Source organism: Crinia signifera, chromosome 12 (genome assembly GCF_055691185.1).
Source record: "Crinia signifera chromosome 12, ASM5569118v1, whole genome shotgun sequence".
NCBI classification, from domain to species: domain Eukaryota; kingdom Metazoa; phylum Chordata; class Amphibia; order Anura; family Myobatrachidae; genus Crinia; species Crinia signifera.
Window position 1 is genome coordinate 42,015,908 of NC_139228.1, and position 22,191 is coordinate 42,038,098.

General features: G+C 44.9%; 1 protein-coding gene across 1 annotated transcript in view; it reads left to right on the forward strand.

The window, feature by feature from the left end:
- The first annotated feature begins 863 nt into the window (after positions 1 to 863).
- Positions 864 to 22,191, forward strand: part of C12H14orf39 (chromosome 12 C14orf39 homolog) — a 139,365-nt gene continuing 118,037 nt past the window's right edge. The window contains exons 1-3 of the mRNA XM_083166588.1: positions 864 to 989; positions 11,729 to 11,783; positions 17,457 to 17,513. Coding sequence (XP_083022714.1) covers positions 11,735 to 11,783; positions 17,457 to 17,513 — 106 coding nt within the window. The 5' untranslated portion in view covers positions 864 to 989; positions 11,729 to 11,734. The remainder of the gene's footprint in view (positions 990 to 11,728; positions 11,784 to 17,456; positions 17,514 to 22,191) is intronic.

Genomic DNA, 22,191 nt, shown 5'->3' on the forward strand with positions numbered 1-22,191 from the left:
TCATTGTGTGATTTTGTGGACCTCGAACAAAATAATTTCAAACTTCCGGACTCCATCAAAAATTACTTGCCTACCCCTGGTTTACGGCATCAAGCTGGGGGTAATAGCTGAGCTTTTTAATAAAAGGTTTTTCGCTACTTGTTTAGTTTCACAGCGGCAGCGTCTCAGTCGCAGCAGCGTCTGTGTCCCCTTGTAGGGCTCGCTTCGCTCGCCCACGCTACGGGCTCATCACACCATCACGCCATGCTATCTAAGATCAACTCCATGCCAACGTGGATAGTGGGGGTATGAACTATTCACATTGGCATGGACTTTATTTTAGAAAGTTTGCCGAGCGCCGAACCCAGAAGTTGCGGGCGGCCATGCTGCCGCCATGAAACTAAACAAGTACCAGTTTTACAGTAGGTGGCAGTGCAGCTTGAATTTACTTTACAATGCTTTGGTATTTTTTATTACATGTGGTATTTTTAATTACACAAAAGAAAAATGAAACATATGCTAAGTATTGGGTGTTTGGGCGATTTAATAGGAGAATTGGCGATTACTGCTGGTATACAAGTCTGAACAATTTTGTAAGATATAATTAAATGTAGACATATTTGTAGAATATGACTAAAACGTAGTTGCAAGTGCAGACAAAGGTTTCATTTCCATCCTATCATCAAGGTACATAACAGAAACATTAGGATTAGGGTGGGATAAAATGGAGTAAAAAAATGTTTTTTTTTTTTTTTTCAAATACACGGCGCATGCAAGAGAGCCCAGATAAGGGCGGAGAGTAGCGGAGACAACAATACAACAACACACGCATGGACGGACTATCGCGCATGCGCCCGGCTCACAGCCCTTATCTGACAGGCTCATTTGCATTGCGGCAGGGAGAGGCAAACCTTCCCGCCTTTTTCTGTGCTGCTTGCTTCGTGTCTCTGACAAGACAAGCGGGTGTACATCGCGCTTACGTGAGCGCATGTACCAAGTCCGTTACACAGGTCTGTAACGTCATTAGTGGCCGGAGGGCAGTGTGCACTGTGCAGTATGGGCAATTCTAGGCATCATGATGTGTGAATGTCTGTGTTACACGTTCTTATTATACCGTTACTTGTGTCACAGATATAACGCTCGGGTTTAGCTTCTGCACTCTGCAGTACCAGGGATTCTGCACACAGAATTTGTGGTGAAGAATAGATTGGGGACTACCCTCCTTGCACCACATGATTGTGAGCTGAGATGCTGCAGTGCATGATGTGCTCAGGCTCAGCCTAAGACAGTACACTACTGTATCTGTATAATGGTATATGTTCAATAATGTCTAGGTCACTAGGTGGACCACTAATGGTCTACACTGATTAGGTTTACATGAACATGTTTGACACAGGAAAAGGTTGACACAAGTTTTTTTATGATTTTTTTTTTTTACCTGACTTGTTCCCACTTTACTAACCCAGTGGATGTAGAGTGAGGATATAATAGTGTAGAGGGGTGTCCATGTCGACATAGGCACCAAAAAAATTAAAAACTTGTATTAAACTATGTTCATGTCGACCTATAGCTTGTATCGACCTGTCAATGTCGACCAAGTGTATGTTGCCCATTCTTATGTGTTGACATAATCACTGTCAACCTAGACATTGTCGACCATATATACCACAACCCTGTATAACAAATGACACTTGTATTGCTGTATACAGTAGTAGCACACTGAAAAAGCTCTGCAGTCCCCAGCTGCTATGCAGGGCTGGGTCATGCATGCCTACTCTTCGGGAGCCCTCTGCTCTGAGAAGACAGGGGGTGCTGGTGTGACGTATAAGGTGTGTGATGGGTCGGGGCTTATAAAGAAAGTCAGAGAAAAATTCCCAATATCTGCGCTAATGTTTTTTGAGGTGCAATATGGCTGAATCACTGCCTTACACAGTTTAAATCAATTTATTGTTTTTAATAAAACATAAAAATTATATCAAATTGCAATAAACATAATTCACAACTTGACTCAATACAAATATTTATAAGTAGAGACAGGATTATATGCATTCGCATATTTTGCCCATTCTCACTTGTTATTGCAGATTTTTTAAAATCTAGTGATGGTGCATATTTTAGGACCGACCACATTTTAACCCACGAATCACAGCACTGATTTGCCCTCCTGCTGGCCAGGTAGTGGTAGAGCAGGGCTGGGCAACACCGGCCCTCCAGATGTTAATGAACTACACATCCCAGGATGCTTTGCATTAGTTTTGCTATGTGGCCATGCTGAAACTGATGCAAGGCATTCTGGGATGTGTAGTTCATCAACATCTGTAGGGCCGGTGTTGCCCAGCCCTGTGGTAGAGTGTGCAGGCCAGGCAAATATGTGCGCAGTGTGTGGGACATTGCTCTAGGCTGCCAATCTATTTTAATAAAAGTAAGTCTGGGTGGATTATGCCACAAAACTCCTGAACCTTTGCCTGCCCCTGGCCTGGGACTTTAAGCCAAGAGAGAGACTTCTGCAGCAGAGGAGGTGGGTGGAAGGATTGTGACATCACGCGGCGCGGAGGAAACTCCGGGTCACAGTGAGTATGCGGCGCAGGGAGAAAGCCTTCCACTGCGTGGCTTTCACATGCTATGCTGACATTTGATCCATCTGTGCTGGAGATGAGGGTCTGTGCTGTTGAAAACAGAAGAGCCTAGGACGCTGCAGTCTGCTGTAGCAGCCTGGAAGAAAAAAAATCCAGTGCACAGCACTAAACATCTGCAGGTGCTGTGGGACTATTTTTGAGGTTTATTTGCAACTAATAGGATGCTGATTTTTAAATAAATAAGTCAAAAATTACCTTCTTTTATTATTTAATGTAGCATATTTTAACACTTTTTATGCATATTTTAAGTATTTTTCATGCATATTTGCATGCATATTTCAAGCTTTTTATATTGCATATAATCCTGTCTCTATTTATAAGCTATTGCTCGTATATAATTTAGGTGGCCACCTATTTTTCACAATCATATACTGATTATAGCATGCATTTAATTATATATAATAAATCTGATTTATAGCCAATTATAAAAATATATATGATGTCCACTTAATGATATAAGATGTCCACTTAGTATGCCAGTATACTGTTATCCAAGTGTATTTTAATGGGGGAAAAGTGCTCCATACTCACAGACTCCAATATGTATGGTGTATGACGGAATGGGTATTGCAGGGAGACTGAGGGGCTATTCCTTGTAGACTCCACTGCCCTCAGTACTACTACCTGCTCATTTGAATAATAGTGCAAGGTGAGATGCCGGGAAAGAGACCAACCTAAGTCCAGCAGTATGTTGTCACACTCTGCACAGCGCTTAACTCCGCTCAGACGGAGGCTTGTCCTGGGCTCCGGGGGACCCCATCCAGCGCCTTGCCTAGAAGGGGATCTTAGGGACGGGTCTCTCAGCGATGGCGGCCGCCATCTTTAAGAGTTTGGAAACCGAAATCCCCCAGCGGAGTTGAGGTTTCTTACAGGACGCCCAGCGTTTCTGGGCAACTCCAAGTGGTCCCTAGAGGGGGAGTTACTGGAGGGGAAAGCATAGTGGGAGCGCCTGTGTGTGTGCGGTTTGGCGCCAAAAGACATCAGCTACCTGCACTGGAGGTGGGACTTGGTCTCTTCCACGGTTTACTGGCGCCATTTCTGTGCTTGCTGCGGAGCTGAAAGACAGAGATCCTGCTCAGAAGTCTCTCCTGACAAACGCTTCCCCCGCTGATCGCTGGCAACAGAACACACAGATAAGTACACTGGTGCATTGCTCTGTGACTCTGCCTGAATGCTTAGCTGTGTTGTTTTATTCTGATATTAACATGGCGGACGAGTGCAGTTCTGTTGCTGGGGAGGGAGCAAATGAGATGTTTTACCATTGCAAGAGATGTAATGTAAATTTATCATGTGAACAGTTGGACCAGGGGGAATTGTGCCCTTCCTGCGAAGCTGTGCCCTGTGGGTCACGGACTCAGAGTCCTGAAGGAGCTGAGCCAGCGTGAGCTGTGGCTTTGGGACGGTCTGTTAAAGCTTTAACAGAGGCTTTGAATAGGCAAAAGGGATCTTTGGTGGGATCTCCGGGACCTATTCCCTCATCTCAGGGATCTCTTACCCCTGCACAGGGAGATCCTATCTTGCTGCAGGCTATGCAGGACACTGCACAGGGTGTGCATAAGATGTCTTCTCTTTTGGAGCAATTTACAAAAGTTTCTGATGAGGTGATGTTTAGACAGGGGTCTTCTATGGTACCTCCATTAGCTACTGACACAGATGATGGTGGAGTAGATGAGGAGGATTTGTGTTGGTCACAGGTAGAGGAAACAGATTCTTCAGCCTCTGGTCTTTAAGATTTGATTTTTGCTGTAAAACAGGCTCTGGATTTGCCTGCTGAGGAAAAGGCTGCTGCGCAGTGTGTGTTTAAAAGGAGCCGTAAGGATCCTGTGTCCTTTCCTTCAGATAAAGGCATGGTTGCTTTATTAGGGCAAGTCTCCAGAGAAGAGACTATTAATGTCAAAAGGATCAGGTTAAGGTATGGGAGAAAGTTCCTTTGGTGGATTCCTCTGTGGCCAGATTATCCAAAGCCACTGCACTGCCAGTGCAGGGTGGCGCGGCCTTTAAAGATCAAGTTGATAAGAAGGTTGAAGGCTGTCTGAAGGCAGTTTTTTAAGGTGTTGGTTTCACTATGCGCCCCATTATTGCTTCGGCCTGGGTGGCAAAAGCCATGATCAAGTGGCCGGAGACCTTGGGGAGTCATCTCCAGCATGATACAGAGGCTTTTTCTGTGGCAGAAAAGTTGAGGTGTGCTGCAGAATATATATGTGAAGCTAGCGAGGAGGGTGCCAAGATGGCGTCCAAAGTGTCCGTCACGTCTGTTACTGCCAGGAGAGCTCTCTGGTTAAAGGCCTGGGAGGCAGACAGTGAGTCTTAAAAGTCATTGGAAACTATCCCTTTTAAGGGTGAGCTTTTATTTGGGTCAGAATTGGATGAGATCATCAAGCAGGCTACGGGGGGTAAAAGTACTTTTCTTCCCACCACCTCTAAATCCTCTGGCTCTAAATTCGGAGTCTCTGAAACCGTCCTTTCGTCCTTCCTTTCGAGGGGGAGCAGCTGGCAGAGGTCAGTCAGGGCGTGGAAGATTCCAAGCCGGCAGAGGTAGACCGACCAAGTCTAAGTTTGACGCCTTTACTAAGAAACATGCCGCCAAGGGGGAAGACAAACCCTCTGCATGACGGGGCGGAGACTCCCTGTTCTGGAATCAAGAGTAGGGGGTCGCCTCCTGCAATTTCAGGACGGTTGGAGGGTGGCCACGGAAGATCTGTGGGTACTTACCATTGTTTCAGAGGGATATCAAATAAATCTCAGGGGTCCACCCCCTCGCAGATTTCTCCCCACTCCTTTACCAAGGACCGCGTCTCTCAGATCTTCACTTCTGGGAGCTGCCTTATCTCTCGAGAAGAAGGGGGTAGTTATACCAGTCCCTCGAGAGGAGAGAAGAAAAGGTTTTTATTCGATCCTTTTCTTAGTCCCCAAGCCAGATGGGTCATTCAGACCCATTCTAAATTTAAAATCTTTGAATGTTCATCTTTGGGTGGATCACTTTTGCATGGAATCCCTGAGATCAGTGCTGTTGAGCTTAGAGCCAGGGGAGTTCTTAGCGTCAGTGGACATTCAGGATGCGTATATCCATGTCCCGATCCACAAAGATTTCCAGTCTTTACTCCGGTTTGCAATCGGGGGAAGACATTGGCAGTTCCAAGCACTCCCGTTTGGGCTTGCCACGGCCCCGAGAGTGTTCACCAAAGTGATGTCCACCATGGCTGCAGCTCTCAGACTGCAGGGAATAATTGTTATCCCTTACCTGGACGATCTGCTCTTCAAAGCAGAGTCGGCAGAGACGTTACAGGTTCACCTGGAGGTGGCAACACAGTTTTTGAAAAGTCAGGGCTGGATTTTAAATCTGCCCAAGTCCCATTTGACACCAACGCAGACCCTGAAATTTTTTGGGGTGATCATAGACACGCACCTTCACAGGGTTTTTCTCCCAGAATCCAAAGCGGTGGAGATTCGGCTGATGGTGTTGGAGATCCTGCAAGCACCGGCACCATCGGTGTGGCAGGGGGTAAGGTTGCTAGGAAAGATGGTGGCAGCTTTCGAAACTCTGCAGTTAGCCAGATTCTGTTCCAGGATTTTCCAATGGAACCTCCTATCCTGTTGGTCCGGAGATGCCAAGAGGATGAAGCAGGAAGTTTTATCCCTGTCACCGGAGTCCAGGGAGTCCCTCCTATGGTGGACGGATGTGGAAAATTTGCAGCTGGGGAGATCTCTCAGGTCCTGGGATTGGCTGGTCATAACGACCGACGCCAGTCTGAGGGGCTGGGGGGCAGTAGTTCTTCACCTGAGACTTCAGGGCCTTTGGTCGAAGGAAGAGTCCAAATTGCCTATAAACATTCTGGAGCTGAGTGCAGTTTTGAACGCATTGATCCAGGCGGAGGTTTTTCTGAGAAGTTCCCCGCTAAGAATACAATCGGACAATGCAACAATAGTGGCTTATTTGAACCATCAAGGCGGGACACGCAGCAAGATGGCGATGGCGGAAGTTTCCAAGATCTTCAGTTGGGCAGAGACCAATGTTCCGGCATTGTCGGCGATATTTATTCCAGGTGTCAGGAATGTGGAAGCGGACTTTCTCAGCAGGGAGTCCCTTCGGGAAGGAGAATGGTCTCTCCATCAAGAGGTTTTTCAGGAGATTGTGAATCGATGGGGTCTGCCAGACATAGACCTGATGGCGACAAGAATGAACCGTCAGGTTCAGAGATTCTGCTCGCGGGTGAGGGATCCCGCTGCTTGGACGCGATGACAGTTCAGTGGGACTTCCAGATGGTGTACATTTTCCCTCCATTTCCCATGTTACCGAGGTTGTTGAAGAAAATAAAGAATCAGGGAGTGCGGGCAATTCTAATTGCACCGGACTGGCCCAGGAGGTCATGGTACTCCGATGTACTGAGGTTGTCAAAGGATTCCTGGAGGCTTCCTCATCGTCAGGACCTGTTAGGCCAGGGACCGTTTCTTCACGAGGACCCAGGTCGTCTCAATTTGACGGCGTGGTTTATGAAACCTCCTTATTAAAGAAAAAGGGGTTTTCTGATGAGGTCATCCAGACCATACTGAGGGCCCGTAAGCCGGTGTCTGCGGCAAATTACCATCGGGTCTGGAAGATATACATTAGATGGTGTGAGAGACAGAAACTTCACACTTCCAGATTCAAATTGTCAAGACTTTTAAATTTTTTACAGGATGGTTTTTCATCAGGCCTTAGTCTGCAATCCTTAAAGGTGCAGCTTTCGGCCTTATCCATATTCTTTCAAAAGAGAGTAGCTTTGCTACCTGAAATTCAAACTTTTTTACAAGGGGTTGCTAGCTTTAAACCACCTTATAGGCAGCCGGTGGTGCCGTGGGACTTATCTTTGGTCTTATCTATGTTACAGAATTCTCCTTTTGAACCGCTAAGATCTGCGGAGTTAAAGTATGTGACCTGGAAGCTCACTTTTTTGTTGGCAATTGCATCAGCCAGACGAGTGTCTGAGTTGGGTGCCTTGTCTTGCAAGTCACCGTTTTTGATTTTTCATGATGACAGGGCTGTGATGCGAACAGTGTCAAAATTCCTACCTAAGGTAGTGTCATCTTTTCATTTAAACCAAGACATTGTACTTCCAGTGTTTTTTCCCCCAGACGGGGTTAAAAATAGGGACAAACTGAAGAGATTGGATGTAGTTCACGCCTTGCGAATATACATTGAGAGGGTTAAGGACATTCAAAAATCGGATTTACTCTTGGTGCTATATGATGTGCATAAGGTTGGGTGGCCTGCTTCTAAGCAGACCATTGCTCGCTGGTTGAGATCTACCATTGCATTTGCCTACTGTAAAGCAGGTTGACCAGTTTCGTCTCGGATAAATGCACATACCACCAGGTCGGTTGCTTCCTCCTGGGCGGTGCACCATGGGGCTACGGCGGAGCAGTTGTGTAAGGCTGCCACCTGGTCCTCTGTTCATACCTTTATCAAATTTTACAGATTTCATGAGTTTGCGTCGGAGGACGCTTCATTTGGACGGGTAGTGATGAGAACTGTTGGTCTGAGCGTACCCTCCCAAAGGACCGGCTCGTGAACGTCCCATTGTGAAGCTGTGTCACCGGACTGGACGAAAGAGAAAAGGGGATTTTTGTAAGAACTTACCGTTCTAACCCCTTTCTCTGAGTCCAGTCCGGTGACACAGCGATCCCTCCCTAACGCTCAGTTAAGTGTATCGTTCATGTGTTGTCATGTTATGGTTCTGTTATGTTACATATAAAGTGTTCAGACATTGTTCTGAGTTATGAATCCTAGTGTGCTCTTGAAGTTGAACTGAAGCATGATGGGATGCAGAGGGAGGAGCCTGCTCCCAAAGAATTGAAGCATAGGTGCCGGGCTCCTGGCGGACCCTACTACATCCCATTGTGAAGCTGTGTCACCGGACTGGACTCAGAGAAAGGGGTTTGAACGGTAAGTTCTTACAAAAATCCCCTTATAGCAACTAAAACCAATTCCCTGTATTTTCTCAACCAGAACCAGCTAAAATAGGCCAAGGTTGGGCTATGCCTTTGGGGGGTACGGCAGCCCACATCATTTCTTAAATTTTTCTTTAACTCTTAACTTTTCCTGACAAAAGCATGCACATTTCTGTCAAAGGCTTCTGTCAAAACTCGCTCTTGAAATGAATTTAACATTAAAACAGGGGTCATCCTGGTGTAGTAGTTTTTCCTACTCCTGTTGCAATGTTTTGCAGTATGTAGTTGCAATTATATACAGAAGCTAACCCATGCAAAAGGATGCCCACTGCGATAGTATCAATTGATTATTCGCATACGGTGCATTATGATTGCAGCTAACATAGTACATCGGATTGCCACAAAGAGTCTGGGTGCCTATGTAGATGTGCAGGCAATGTTGATCTCACGAGACGCAAGGCCTATCCAGTCGCAAGTGCGATCGCAGCTACTAATGTATGCACACCCCGAAAACGCTGTCATGAACGGTCATGACACACCTGCGTTCACCTGACCAATCCATGTTACCACCCCCAAATGCTGACTTCCTGTCAATCATATAACAACTTAAATCTTGCAATTGCCCTCACAAATCACTTGCTGCACTTGCATATTGTGGCTCACACATATGAATGAGATAAATAGAGCCACTTTGCGTCCAAACCAGAATGACCCCCAGTGTGCGAGTTTTCAGACGAGTCGATATGTACACAATCTCACAGTGTAGTAGCTTTGCATTTTTGCTAAATGGTGCTATGTTGTCAGAAACAAAAACTCGGACCCTAGTATATTTGGTCCTATCTTATCATCTATATATGTCTCATTTTTACAATTGTAAAGCTCAACTGAAAACTACATCTCTTTCTCACTCTCACAGAGGCAATCACAAGGTAGCAGCACTCACCAGGCTGTTTGAAAAATAACAGTGGCCATGTATTCATGACTCTGCATTTCATTTAAACACTTGGTTCCCAAACTGTGTGCCGCGGCACCCTGGGGTGCCTCAGGACACTTGCATAGGAGCCCTGGGTTGGTGGTCCAGCACCAATTAAAATTATTTATGGTCAATGAAATAGGCAAAACTAGTGCTGATGGCTTCCAATCATAAAATATGTGGACAAACAGAAGAAAATTATGTCCCTCTTAACATAACTGAACCTAAGGATAATGTATAAAAACTATTTCTCAAGAAACTTGTGGCTTAAGGGTGCCCGTGAAAAAAGTTCTGATACTCTAGGGTGCCGTGATTCACAAAAGTTTGGGAACCACTGATTTAAACAATTATTGGATGTTTTATGCAGCAATATTTTCTCTGTAACCTGCTGCACACCAAACATTATAACTAAATACCGTATATACTCGAGTATAAGTCGACCCGAATCAGTGGCGTAACTATAGCTCCGCAGCCCCCGCGGTGGCGGGGGGGCGCAGAGAAATTGGGGGCGCCGCCGGGGGGGCTGCGGGGCAATAGTTACCCGCAGTCTGCGTCTCGCCTGGCTCTCTGTCGGGACCTTCCTGACGTCACGGTCCCGGCCGGCTCCTGCTGCAATGAAAACTGACAATTAGAAAATGGCTGCCCCCATACTGCAGACAGTTTACTGTCTGCAGTATGGGGGCAGCCAGTTTCTAAGAGTCCGTTTTCATTGAAGCAGCAGGAGCCGGCCGGGACCGTGACGTCAGGAAGGTCCCAACAGAGAGCCGGGCGAGACGCAGACCGTGGGTAAGAAGGGGGGGGGGCAGGTTAGGTGCGGCGGGGGGCGCTAAATAGTTAGTTACGCCCCTGACCCGAATATAAGCCGAGGCACCTAATTTTACAACAAAAAAACTGGGAAAAAATATTGACTCAAGTGGGACCCTTTTCAGCATAAAAAATGTTCTGAAAAAGTAGGCTTATACTCGAGTATATATAATAATTAATTAGGCACAAAAATTTCCTACAAAGTGTGAACGTACCTATTTAGCTCTTACCTCCAAGTCTGTCTGTTGTTACCCAGTTCGTTTTATCTCTGTTTACAATTGTAAAGTGCAACGGAATCTACTGCGCTATATAAGAAGCTGTAAATAAATACATTTAGCTGCCTTACTAGCTTTTGAAGCATTTGCTTCAAGCTGGATAACTAGTATATATATATATATATATATATATATATATATATATACGGTAGTGGGTGGGAGTAGCACTCCATGCGACTTGAAAAAATACACTCTTAGTAGACTGCTTGCAGACAACGTTTCATCGATCTTTAATGATCAATTTCCTCAGGTCTAAAAACCTGAGGAAATTGATCATTAAAGATCGATGAAACGTTGTCTGCAAGCAGTCTACTAAGAGTTTATTTTTTCAAGTCGCATGGAGTGCTACTCCCACCCACTACCGTCTGTATCTTCTACCTTTGGAGCGGGCACCCAGCGCAGCTAAATTCTAACAGGGAGAGCCGGATCCCCACCCTTTCAGTATATATATATATATATATGTGTGTGTCTAGTGTTCGTGTGTAACCGAAACACTGCCATCTGCTGGCAGCGAGTGAAACTACATCTTTCTCTTTCACACATACAGAAACACAGAGGCAATCACACATAAAGAAACAGGCAATCACAAGGTAGCACACTAGCTTTAAAAGCTTTTACTTTGAGCAGGTTTAGCTAGTATCTTTTATAATCTTGTATTCCGAAATTATGTTATTCACATTAGCCTGGCATAGATGGTACAAAAGATTCTATTCTATAAAACACAAGTGCTCTCAGACGTAGAGGTTTGGATATGCTCCTCAAGAATAAAGATTTTAGAACAATTATTTTGGTTCATTGGATAAGCTGTAAGATTTTCCTTTAAGCACATTGCTAAGGGATTTGTCCACAACATGGACATTTCTTGAATGAATCATCAATTTATGTTATTTAATGCCTGAGTTACTATGAACAACGTAAATGTTAATACTGACTGTTGCGGCAATCCTTAATTACTAGAGATTTAGGAACCTTCCACTTTCTTGCAGCTCACTTTAACAATGGGTTTTTCAAACCGTGGACACTTTTTTTGTGTGTGAGCAGTTGTTGATATTTTATTTTCTAGTTGCACGATTTTTTCATGTCAATTTCTGACAGATTTTATCATTCATCATTTAATTTTCTTCAAATTGCAGTTGAAAATGAATGAAGCGGATTTGAACCATTTTGACAAGCTTCTCTTAGAACTAGGTATGCAGGATATCGCATAGCTTTGCCATTCTCCACTTCATGTTTGAACATATATCATCTATATATATATATATATATATATATATATATATATATATATATATATATATATATATATATATATATATGAGAGAGAGAGACTGTGATGAACCGGCACTCCCCTGCGAATATTATGATGCCCGGGTGCCCACAATGTGAACGGGTACTTCAGAGGATGGATAGTGTCAATCCAGGGTCTTTTTCAAAGCGATTTTATTCAAGGCGCATAAATCACACATGATTTATGCACCTTAAATAAAATCGCTTTGAAAAAGACCCTGGAGTGACACTATCCATCCTCTGAAGTGTGTATATATATATATATATATATATATATATATATATATATATATATATATATATATATATTCTTGTAATAACCGGTTATTACACGTTTTCTTTATGCCTGCACAGATAGGGCACCCTGGCCATTGAATCTTGACAGGAGAGTGCCGGCTACTCATATCTGTGTGTGTGTGTGTGTGTGTGTATATATATATAGATAGATATAGATCGATATATATATATAGATATAGAGATATGTCTACTGTCCGTGTGTCTCCAAACCACTGCCATCTGTTGGCAGCGAATTAAACTACATTTCTTTCTCACACATGAAAAGGGGCACTTTGAATGCGGCGGGGCAGGCCCGCCGATGTCACGAATGGGGGAGTGCCCGCCCGGCAACATCACGAATATGGGCGGGCCTGCCCGGCAACGTCACGAATGTGGGCGGGTCCGTCCGCCAAAGTCTCTCGCGGGGCGTACAGAAGCCCGCAGCAGGGATGGACAGGCTAGGTTCTTTTAGTAGGGCGCCACAAAACGGGCAGGGCGCGTTTTGCCCTTTAAAAATCGGCAGGGCGCGGCACCCCGCTAAAACAGCCTAGCAGTGTATCTGTAAAGTAGTCACAGCATTTCACTTTTTCCCACATTTTGTTATGTTACAGCCTTATTTAAAAAAATGGAAAAAAATCACATTTCCCCTCAAATTTTTACACACAATGGGGGAAATTTACTAAGAATACGAATACGATTTCTCGTATTCTTAATATGAATGATACGAATGAATTCGGCTGTTTTAGCCGTATGAAAATTAGTGTTCCGGAGGATCAATTACAAAGCAGTCAAATACGACTGCTTTGTAATCCCTGATGTCGTATCTATTTGTATTATGAATTAGTATAGGCAGTCAGATCCATGCAGGCTGCAGTGTGTAAAAAAAAAATAGAAAAATAAATGAATAAATAAAAAAAAGCGGCGCGGGGTCCCCTCCCCCACGGCCGTAACCAGCACCAGGCTGAAAGAGCCGGGGCTGGTATTAATAAATCAGGAAACCGGGCAAATAGGGCTTTGCTGATTTTTCTAAAACAGCTTCAGGACCGGGGCTGGTTCCCAAAATATGGGGGACAAAATGACTAGTGTTCCCCCGTATTTTAAGAACCAGCCAGCAGGGTAATGCCACAGCCGAGGGGAGACTTTTTATACAAGTCCTTCCAGCCAAAGCATTTAATGGAAACAGTATGCACCTGAGCTCAATTTTGAGCTTCATGACAAAGGGCTGTGAATACTTATGTACATGTGATTTCTTACCATGTTTCCCCAATAATAAGACACTGTCTTTTTTTTTTTTTTTACAAAAAGCACCATAGGGCTTATTTTCGGGGTAGGGCTTATTTTAATAACATGCCCCCAGTCCTTATTAAACAGCCCCATTCCTCCTTTCTATACATGCCCACAGTCCTTTTTAATCAGCCCCATTCGTCCTTTCATTACATGCCCCCAGTCCTTAAAGAGCCTCATTCCTCCTTTCATTACAAGCACCCAGTCCTCCTTTCAATAACATTTGGTAGGGTAATGCTTACCAACACACAGCTTCTTTTTGGTTGCCCGTGCCACTGCTCCCTGTCTGGCTCCCTCTACCTGCTGCAGCCGCGTGATGTGCGCGGTGACGTCACGTGCTGCCTGCAGTGTATCCCTGGGACCGGGAGCTGTCTGGGAGCAGAAGCCAGAGCGGCTCCTTAAAAGCAACGCAGAGGTGAGGGGGGATATCGGGGGTTAGTGGGAGTTAACAGGGGTGGAGATGGGGTACCATAGAATTTAGTGACTGCACTATGGAAATTTTGATAGGGCTTATTTTCAGGGTAGAGCTTATTTTGGACCAGTGTCCACAATCAAGGGTAGGGCTTAATTTCAGGGAAACACAGTAGTTATTTTTAAAATAAAATCTTCAAAAACTTTTGTCGTGTTGTCATTCTGGGGTATTGTGTGTAGAATTTTGAGAGAAAAAATAAATTTATTCCATTATGAAATAAGCCTGTACCATAACAAAATGTGGAAGAAGTGAAGCGCTGTGAATACGTTCCAGATACACTGTATGTGTGTGTGTGTATATATGTATGTATGTATATATATATATATATATATATATATATATATATATATTATATATATATATATATATATATATATATATATATACACATACATACATACATACTGCTCAAAAAAATAAAGGGAACACTAGCATAACACATCGTAGATCTGAATGAATTAAATATTCTTATTAAATACTTTGTTCTTTACATAGTTGAATGTGCTGACAACAAAATCACACAAAAAATATTAATGGAAATCAAAGTTAATAACCCATGGAGGTCTGGATTTGGAGTCACACTCAAAATGAAAGTAGAAAAACACACTACAGGCTGATCCAGCTTTGATGTAATGTCCTTAAAACAAGTCAAAATGAGGCTCAGTAGTGTGTGTGGCCTCCACCTCCCTACAACACCTGGGCATGCTCCTGATGAGGTGGCGGATGTTTTTCTGAGGGATCTCCCAGACCTGGACTAAAGCATTTACCAACTCCTGGACAGTCTGTGGTGCAACGTGGCGTTGGTAGATGGAGCGAGACATAATGTCCCAGATGTGCTCAATTGGATTCAGGTCTGGGGAACGGGCAGGCCAGTCCATAGCATCAATGCCTTCATCTTGCAGGAACTGCTGACACACTACAGCCACATGAGATCTAGCATTGTCTTGCATTAGGAGGAACCCAGGGCCAACTGCACCAGCATATGGTCTCATAATGGGTCTGAGGATCACAACTTGATACCTAATGGCAGTCAGGCTACCGCTGGTGAGCACTTTAAGGGCTGTGCGGCCCCCCAAAGAAATGCCACCCCACACCATTACTGACCCAGGGACAAACCGGTTATGCTGGAGGATGTTACAGGCAGCAGAACATTCTACTTGGCGTCTAGAGATTCTGTCACGTGCTCAGTGTGAACCTGCTTTCATCTGTGAAGAGCACAGGGCGCCAGTGGCGAATTTGCCAATCTTGATGTCTGGCAAATGCGAAATGTCCTGCTGTAAGCACAACTCCCACCTGTGGACGTCAGGCCCTCATACTACCCTCATGGAGTCTGTTTCTGACCGTTTGAGTAGACACATGCACATTTGTGGCCTTCTGGAGGTCATTTTGCAGGGCTCTGACAGTTTCCTCCTGTTCCTCCTTGCACAAAGGTGGAGGTAGCGTTCCTACTGCTGGGTTGTTTCCTCCTCCGGCCTCCTCCACGTCTCCTGATGTACTGGCCTGTCTCCTGGTAGCGTCTCCATGCTTTGGACACTATGCTGACAGACACAGCAAACCTTCTTGCCACAACTCACATTTAACCTGCCATGCCATCCTGGATGAGCTTCACTACCTGAGCCATTTGTGTCTTATGCTACCACTAGAGTGAAAGCATCGCCAGCTTTCAAAAGTGATCAAAACATCAGCCAGAAAGCATAGGAGCTGAGAAGTGGTCTGTGGTCACCACCTGCAGTTCAACTCCTTCAGGAAAACTGGCAGAGTCCAGTTGAAATGCCTGTCCGGTACAACTGCTGTATGTTTCTTCTGCACATTATGGAATAAATTCCTCTTTCTTCAACTATCGCTGAGTGCCAGTCTGGATTCTTCACTGTGTGTGGGGGGTAAGTGATATATATATATATATATATATATTTTCCACCTTCTTGAACCCTGCACTCGAACCCCCCCGGTGGGGTATCTTGCTCAGTTGCCCTTTGTTCTGGCGGAAAGCCAGGGATACGATATGCTGGAGAACACAGCGGCACTTGAGACTTCCAATAGCGTGAAAAAGCATGTAGAATTTATTAGTCTTAGTCTACAGTTTCGGGGAATTCACCCCTTCCTCAGGACAACAATACGGTGTAGATAAGATAAGAATACTTTATTGTTATTAACAATACATCACAACAATGCACTGTCAACAAAACTTAAACACAAGGACCTACACAAAGAAAAAACATTTAGGGCAATTCCCATGTCACTTTACAGCATTTAGCATACGAACAGCAGTGGGAAAGAAACTATTTGTCATACGCTTTGTACGTGCCGAAATACTGCGATATCGTTTTTGTGATGGCAAAACTTCAAAAGCCTTGTATTCTGGATGGCTTGGATCTGCTAAAATACAATTTGCCTTCTTTAGCAATCTATTTTTATATAGATCATGGGCGCATGGTAAAGACACCCCTATAATTTTGCCTGCAATTTTAATCACACAATCTAACGCGGTCCTCTCAGCCACGGTACAGCTCCCGAACCAAACTATGATTCCATAAGTTAAGACACTCTCCACAATGCCTCTATAGAATCTAGTTAGTGTGTTAATGTCGGAGCATACAGCCTTAAGTTTTCTCAAAAAGAAAAGCCGTTGCTGAGCCTTCTTAACCACCATGGTAGAGTTTAAAGACCACGTAAGATCATTTGAAATGAGTAGCCCCAAAAATTTAAAAACCTGCACCTCCTCAATAGGCTTATTCTCAATAAAAATGGGAAGTATTGGCCTACCACAACCTCGCCTGAAATCTATTCTCATCTCCTTGGTCTTATTTGTGTTTAGGTGCAAACAGTTTTGCCTACTCCATTTAAACAGTCTGCAAACCTCAGACCTATACGCTACCTCATCGTCATTTGTTATCAGGCCAACCACAGCGGTGTCGTCCGCAAACTTCACCATCTGCACGGATTCTGAAGTGTAACAAGTGCAGAATAAATACCCCTCTGAACTTACCCCCTCCTGCCGGCGATCCCGCCAACCAGGCCACCTCCCCCGGATCTCTGGATGTTGTTCTGACACGCAGGTAGCAGGGCGGAAGTGCGACATCACCAGTCGGCCGTTGCCAAGGATACCAGGGGACTCACACTCCCCTAGCTCTCCTGGCTTTCGCCTTCCGTGATCACGCCCCCCCCGCCCCCGCTGTGACCAGAGCGGTTGTCCCGGCAACCAACAGGACTCTCACTCCCTCTCAATTGCCAGCTTCCGCTCTGCGTCACCTGTTCCTGCTACAGCATTCGCCGCTCTGGATCTCCGGGTGGTTGTCATGGAGATCGGGACGCCCCTGTAAAACAAACAATAGCGACAATATTAAAATTGCCTAATAATCTAATACTCAATGTACTCAATCTAATACATATATATGTATACATAATAAAACACGTCTAATATATATATATATATATATATATATATATATATCATTAACATTTCAGGACCCTGGACCTGTACATTCACTACAAATTTACGGGTGCCATTTTGCCTATATAAAATGTATGTAATTTTTTTTCAGCATTTCAGAATGAACAAGAATCACAGAATAAGGATAATAATAAGGAACTTTTGCAACGTAAGTCACAACAATTTCTAAGAATTAGCAAAGATAATTTGTAAATGTATCCATAACGGGACCTGGCTACTTATGAGAAAAGATGCTTCTGCTCACCTTTAACTTAAAAATGTATCTGAAGCAAAGTTGAGGAATCATCATCATTAACCCCAAAAAAGTACATCCGTTATGTACTTTCAAAATGTACTTCCCACAGCTAATGTCTTCCAGGTCTGTGAGATTCAAACTAAAAGACATCTAAAATGAGCATGTATAAACTTGCATTTGTCAGTCCTATTTGTACTGCACTAGCATTTTAACCCCTTCAGTGGTGTTTTTTTTGTTTTGGGAGCGCTCCCCACTGGGCGAGTTTTTTTATGGGGAGTGCTCCCTTAAAAAAAAAACACCACTACCTCCCTGGGTCTGGGTGGCGGCGCTACACTGTCAATCAGCGGCTGCCCGGACCTGCGCCCCCCTTGCCGCGTCCCTGTCCCAGCAGCCGGCTTATCAAAAGCCGGCGCCGGGGACTTCAATAACAAATCCGGAGGGGAGGGGGAAGGAGGAGGGAGAAGGCAGCGCTGCAGAGGGGAGGGAGAAGGCAGCGCTGCAGAGGGGAGGGAACAGTGGCAAACCCGGCTCCAAACAGTGGCAATCCCGACAATTTTCCGGGCTTGCCAGACTGGGCACTGAGGCACAGCCCCACTGAAGGGGTTAATACCTTTAACTACATCTCACAGCTCAAGGCAAGGGCAAGATACTGTACTTCAAATTATAAATATCATGGGAACAAGTTGTATGCATACAGTTTTGCACCAAGATCTATGTTTGCATTATGGGCAAATTAAGATATTGCAGTCATCTCTTTTTGAATCGAATGATAGTATTAAGTGCATGCTTGAATTGTTCTTATTAGACTATTGTAAACATAGACAGTTTTTATCCAAAAAAAGCTTAGTTTTGAATATGCTGAACTGCTAAGATCTGATATTAAGGGGGAAATTTACAAAAAAAAATTTACTAAAAAAAATCCGTGGAAAAAAACGTATTTTCATACGAAAATACAATTTTTTTTGGTGTATACTTATTTTTGGCATTTACTATGCCAAAAAAAACGTATTTTCGTATTCTTAATGATGGGACATTAGTATTTGTATTTACAAATACGAATGTCTACACCATCGATAGAATACGACAGGAATCACCATTCAAAAGAATGGTGGTTCCTGATTTACTAAGCGGCCGTAATTGATAATACTGCTGCTAGTTGGCGTGAAACAGCCACGAAAATAGGAAAATACACCTTATTTTCCTGTCGTATTTGCTTTAAGCCTGCATGGATCAGTCAGATCCTTGCAGGCTTTAGTGTAAAAAAAAATAGAAAAAAAAATTAAAAAATAAAAAAAACCAAGAGCCGGGGCCGGTAATTAAAAATGAGGAAACCCGACAAATAGGGGTTCCCCGATTTTTAACAACCAGCCCCAGGCTCCAGGTCCAGGGCTGGTTCCCAAAATACGGAGGTCAAAATGAGTAGGGGTCCCTCGTATTTTAAGAACAAGCCAGCAGGGTAATGCCACAGCCGGGGGGAGACTTTTTATACAAGTCCCCCCCGGCCAAAGTATTAACCCCCTGACCGGTCAGCCTGTCCAGGGGCCCTGGGGGAGTGTGGACCCCCCCAATAAAGGGGTCCCCCCCTCCAGGACTTACCTGACCAGGCTGAAGCCTGGTGCTGTCCTCGATGCCTCTGGGCGGTGGGCATTGAGCTGATTTGAGTGTAAAAAATAGAATAAACTATTGTTTTTAACTGTGGAGCTATGAGTCCCAGCAAGCCTACCCTGCAAGCTGGGACTTGGAGAACCACAAGTCCCAGCCTGCGGGGCATTAAAAGGCCCGCTGGGTCTTGTAATTCCACAGTTAAAAAAATAGTTAAATAAACACACACCATAAAAATAAAACTTTAATACATACATTACACACATGCTGATACTTACCTATCTTGATCCTGTTCGTAGGTCCCAGGGTCTTGATCCGGTGCCTTGTCCTGCTCCATGTTGGCGGTGGGCTCCATGTCGACGGTGTCAGTGTCGGCGGCGTCTGTTGGCGTCCATCCGGGTCCGAAGAAATCCATGGGGGACCTGTAGTAGGAAATCCTACTCACCCAGGTCCTCTGGCGAACATCCCGACATCTTCTCCTCTTCTCCATCTCCGCCGCCGGTACACGCTAGGCGGCCAATAGAATCATTTGGATGAGAGGCGCGGAAGATGAAACATCTCTGCGCCTCTCATTCCAAGCGTGTACCGGCGGCGGAGATGGAGAAGATATCGGGATGTTCACCAGAGGATCTGGGTGAGTAGGATTTCCTTCCACAGGTCCCCCATGGATTTCTTTAGACCCGGATGGATGCCGACAGACGCCGCTGACACAGACACCGTCGACATGGAGCCCACCGCCGACATGGAGCAGGACAAGGCATCGGATCAAGACCCTGGGACCTACCTACGGGATCAAGATAGGTAAGTATCAGTATGTGTGTAATGTATGTATTAAAGTTTTATTTTTATGGTGTGTCAGTGTGTGTTTATTTAACTATTTTTTTTACTGTGGAACTACAAGACCCAGCGGGCCCTTTAATGCCCCGCAGGCTGGGACTTGTGGTTCTCCAAGTCTGGGACTGGGACTCATGTGGAACTATGAGTTCCACAGCTCGATGCCCACCGCCCAGGGGCATCGAGGACAGCACCAGGCTTCAGCCTGGTCAGGCAAGTCCTGGAGGGGGGGGACCCCTTTATTGGGGGGTCCCCACTCCCCCAGGGCCCCTGGCCAAGCTGACCGGTCAGGGGGTTAATGCTTTGGCCGGGGGGACTTGTATAGAAAGTCTCCCCCCGGCTGTGGCATTACCCTGCTAGCTGGTTTGGCCTGGGGCTGGTTCTTAAAATATGGGGGACCCCTACTCATTTTGACCCCCGTATTTTGGGAACCAGCCCCGGACCTGGAGCCTGGGGCTGGTTGCGGCTGTGGGGTGGACCCCACGCCGTTTTTTATTTATTTATTTATTTACACTCTGCAGCCTGCACGGATCTGACTGATCCGTGCAGACTGCCTACACTAATTCGTATTAATACGCCATCGGAGGGTTACAAAGCAGTCGTATTTGACTGCTTTGTAAATCCCCCTCCGGAACACGACAAAGCATACAAGGTATGATGTTGTATTAATTCGTATTAATAATACGAATGCAACTTTTTGCATTCGTATTCTTAGTAAATTTCCCCCTAAATTACTGTAATAAGGCTGACACACTGATGCCATTTTGAAATTTTCCATCATTTATATATAAAAGCGAACAGTTATCTATACAAACCCACAGTTTAGAAACGAAAATCGGGAAATTTCACATATGAGCGTATTAAAACGGGATGCAGTTTAAATCCTGGCGTTCAAAATCCCGACGCCGGAATCCCGAACGCCGAAATCCCGACACTTTCTCCCCCCCCCCCCCGTGGGTGTCCACGACACCCTCGGAGGGAGAATAAATTAGTGTGCCGAGCGTAGCGAGGCACCGAGCCCGTAAGGGGGGCGATCCACGTCCCCCCCCCTTGTCGGGATTTCGGCGTTCGGGATTTTGAACGCCGGGATCCCGACCGCCGGCTTTTCATGCCGAATCCATTAAAACACAGCGAGAAAAAAAAAAATTGACATCAAAATTACACCCCTCTGCATCACAAAGTATATAATACACTTTTAGCTTAGTTTTTCACTTGTGTGCTGCCTTGGGGTGACTGGCCTATGCCAACATTTTTGGGGTTCCGCGCCCCAGAATCAAACTTAGTATTAGGGGGTGCAGTGCTGGTGTTGGGACCTGATGGTAATTTTGTAGGTGTATAGCCTATAGATGAGACTATACATGAAGTAAGGGTGTGTGTGTAGTTTGGGACAGTAAATTCACAGCGTTTTCAAACACATATCATAAGTGCATATTCAATTGGGTGAGGAGCCCAAGTTCAGCCTAAGTGGCTGTTGTGGAAGTCAATGTTGAGTCCTCTTGGGGTTAGTGTTTTAATTGTATATATCCGAAAAGCTCTCTTTTGTTGAGAGTGTCCACATGGTTACCTCCTCTCCAGTTTTTTTGTGGGGTTTCTATTCCCATGAAGAATAGATCCCTGGGGTCGCTATTGTGTTTGTTTTTAAAGTGCAGAGAAACGCTGTGGTTTTCATATCCTATGCAAATATTCCTAATGTGCTCGTATATCCGTTTCTTCAGTGTGCGTGTAGTCCTCCCTTTGTATTCTAGTCCACAGAGGCATCTCAGAAGGTAGATCACCCCTGTGTGTTCGCATGAAGTTTGCTGTGTGATTTTACCTATTGTTGAGGATGTCCATGAGTGGATTTTCGTTGTGGTCCTGCTTGTCATGTTGTTGCAGCCTGTGCATCTTCCACAGTAGTGGAAGCCTGTGGTGTGACTAATGGTGGTCTGGGTCAATGTTGTTGGTTTTATGTGGTTATGTACCAGTCTTTTTCTTATGTCAGGTGCTTTGCGGTAGGTTATTCTCAATCTCTCAGGTACTGTTTGTGTGAGGTCAGGGTCCTGTTGAAGAATGTGCCAGTGTTTCCTAAGTATGTTATGGAAATGTTTGGCTGATTTATTGTAGGTGGTGATGAATGTGACTTCATTGTTATTTAGTGGGTTGGGTTTTGGTTTAG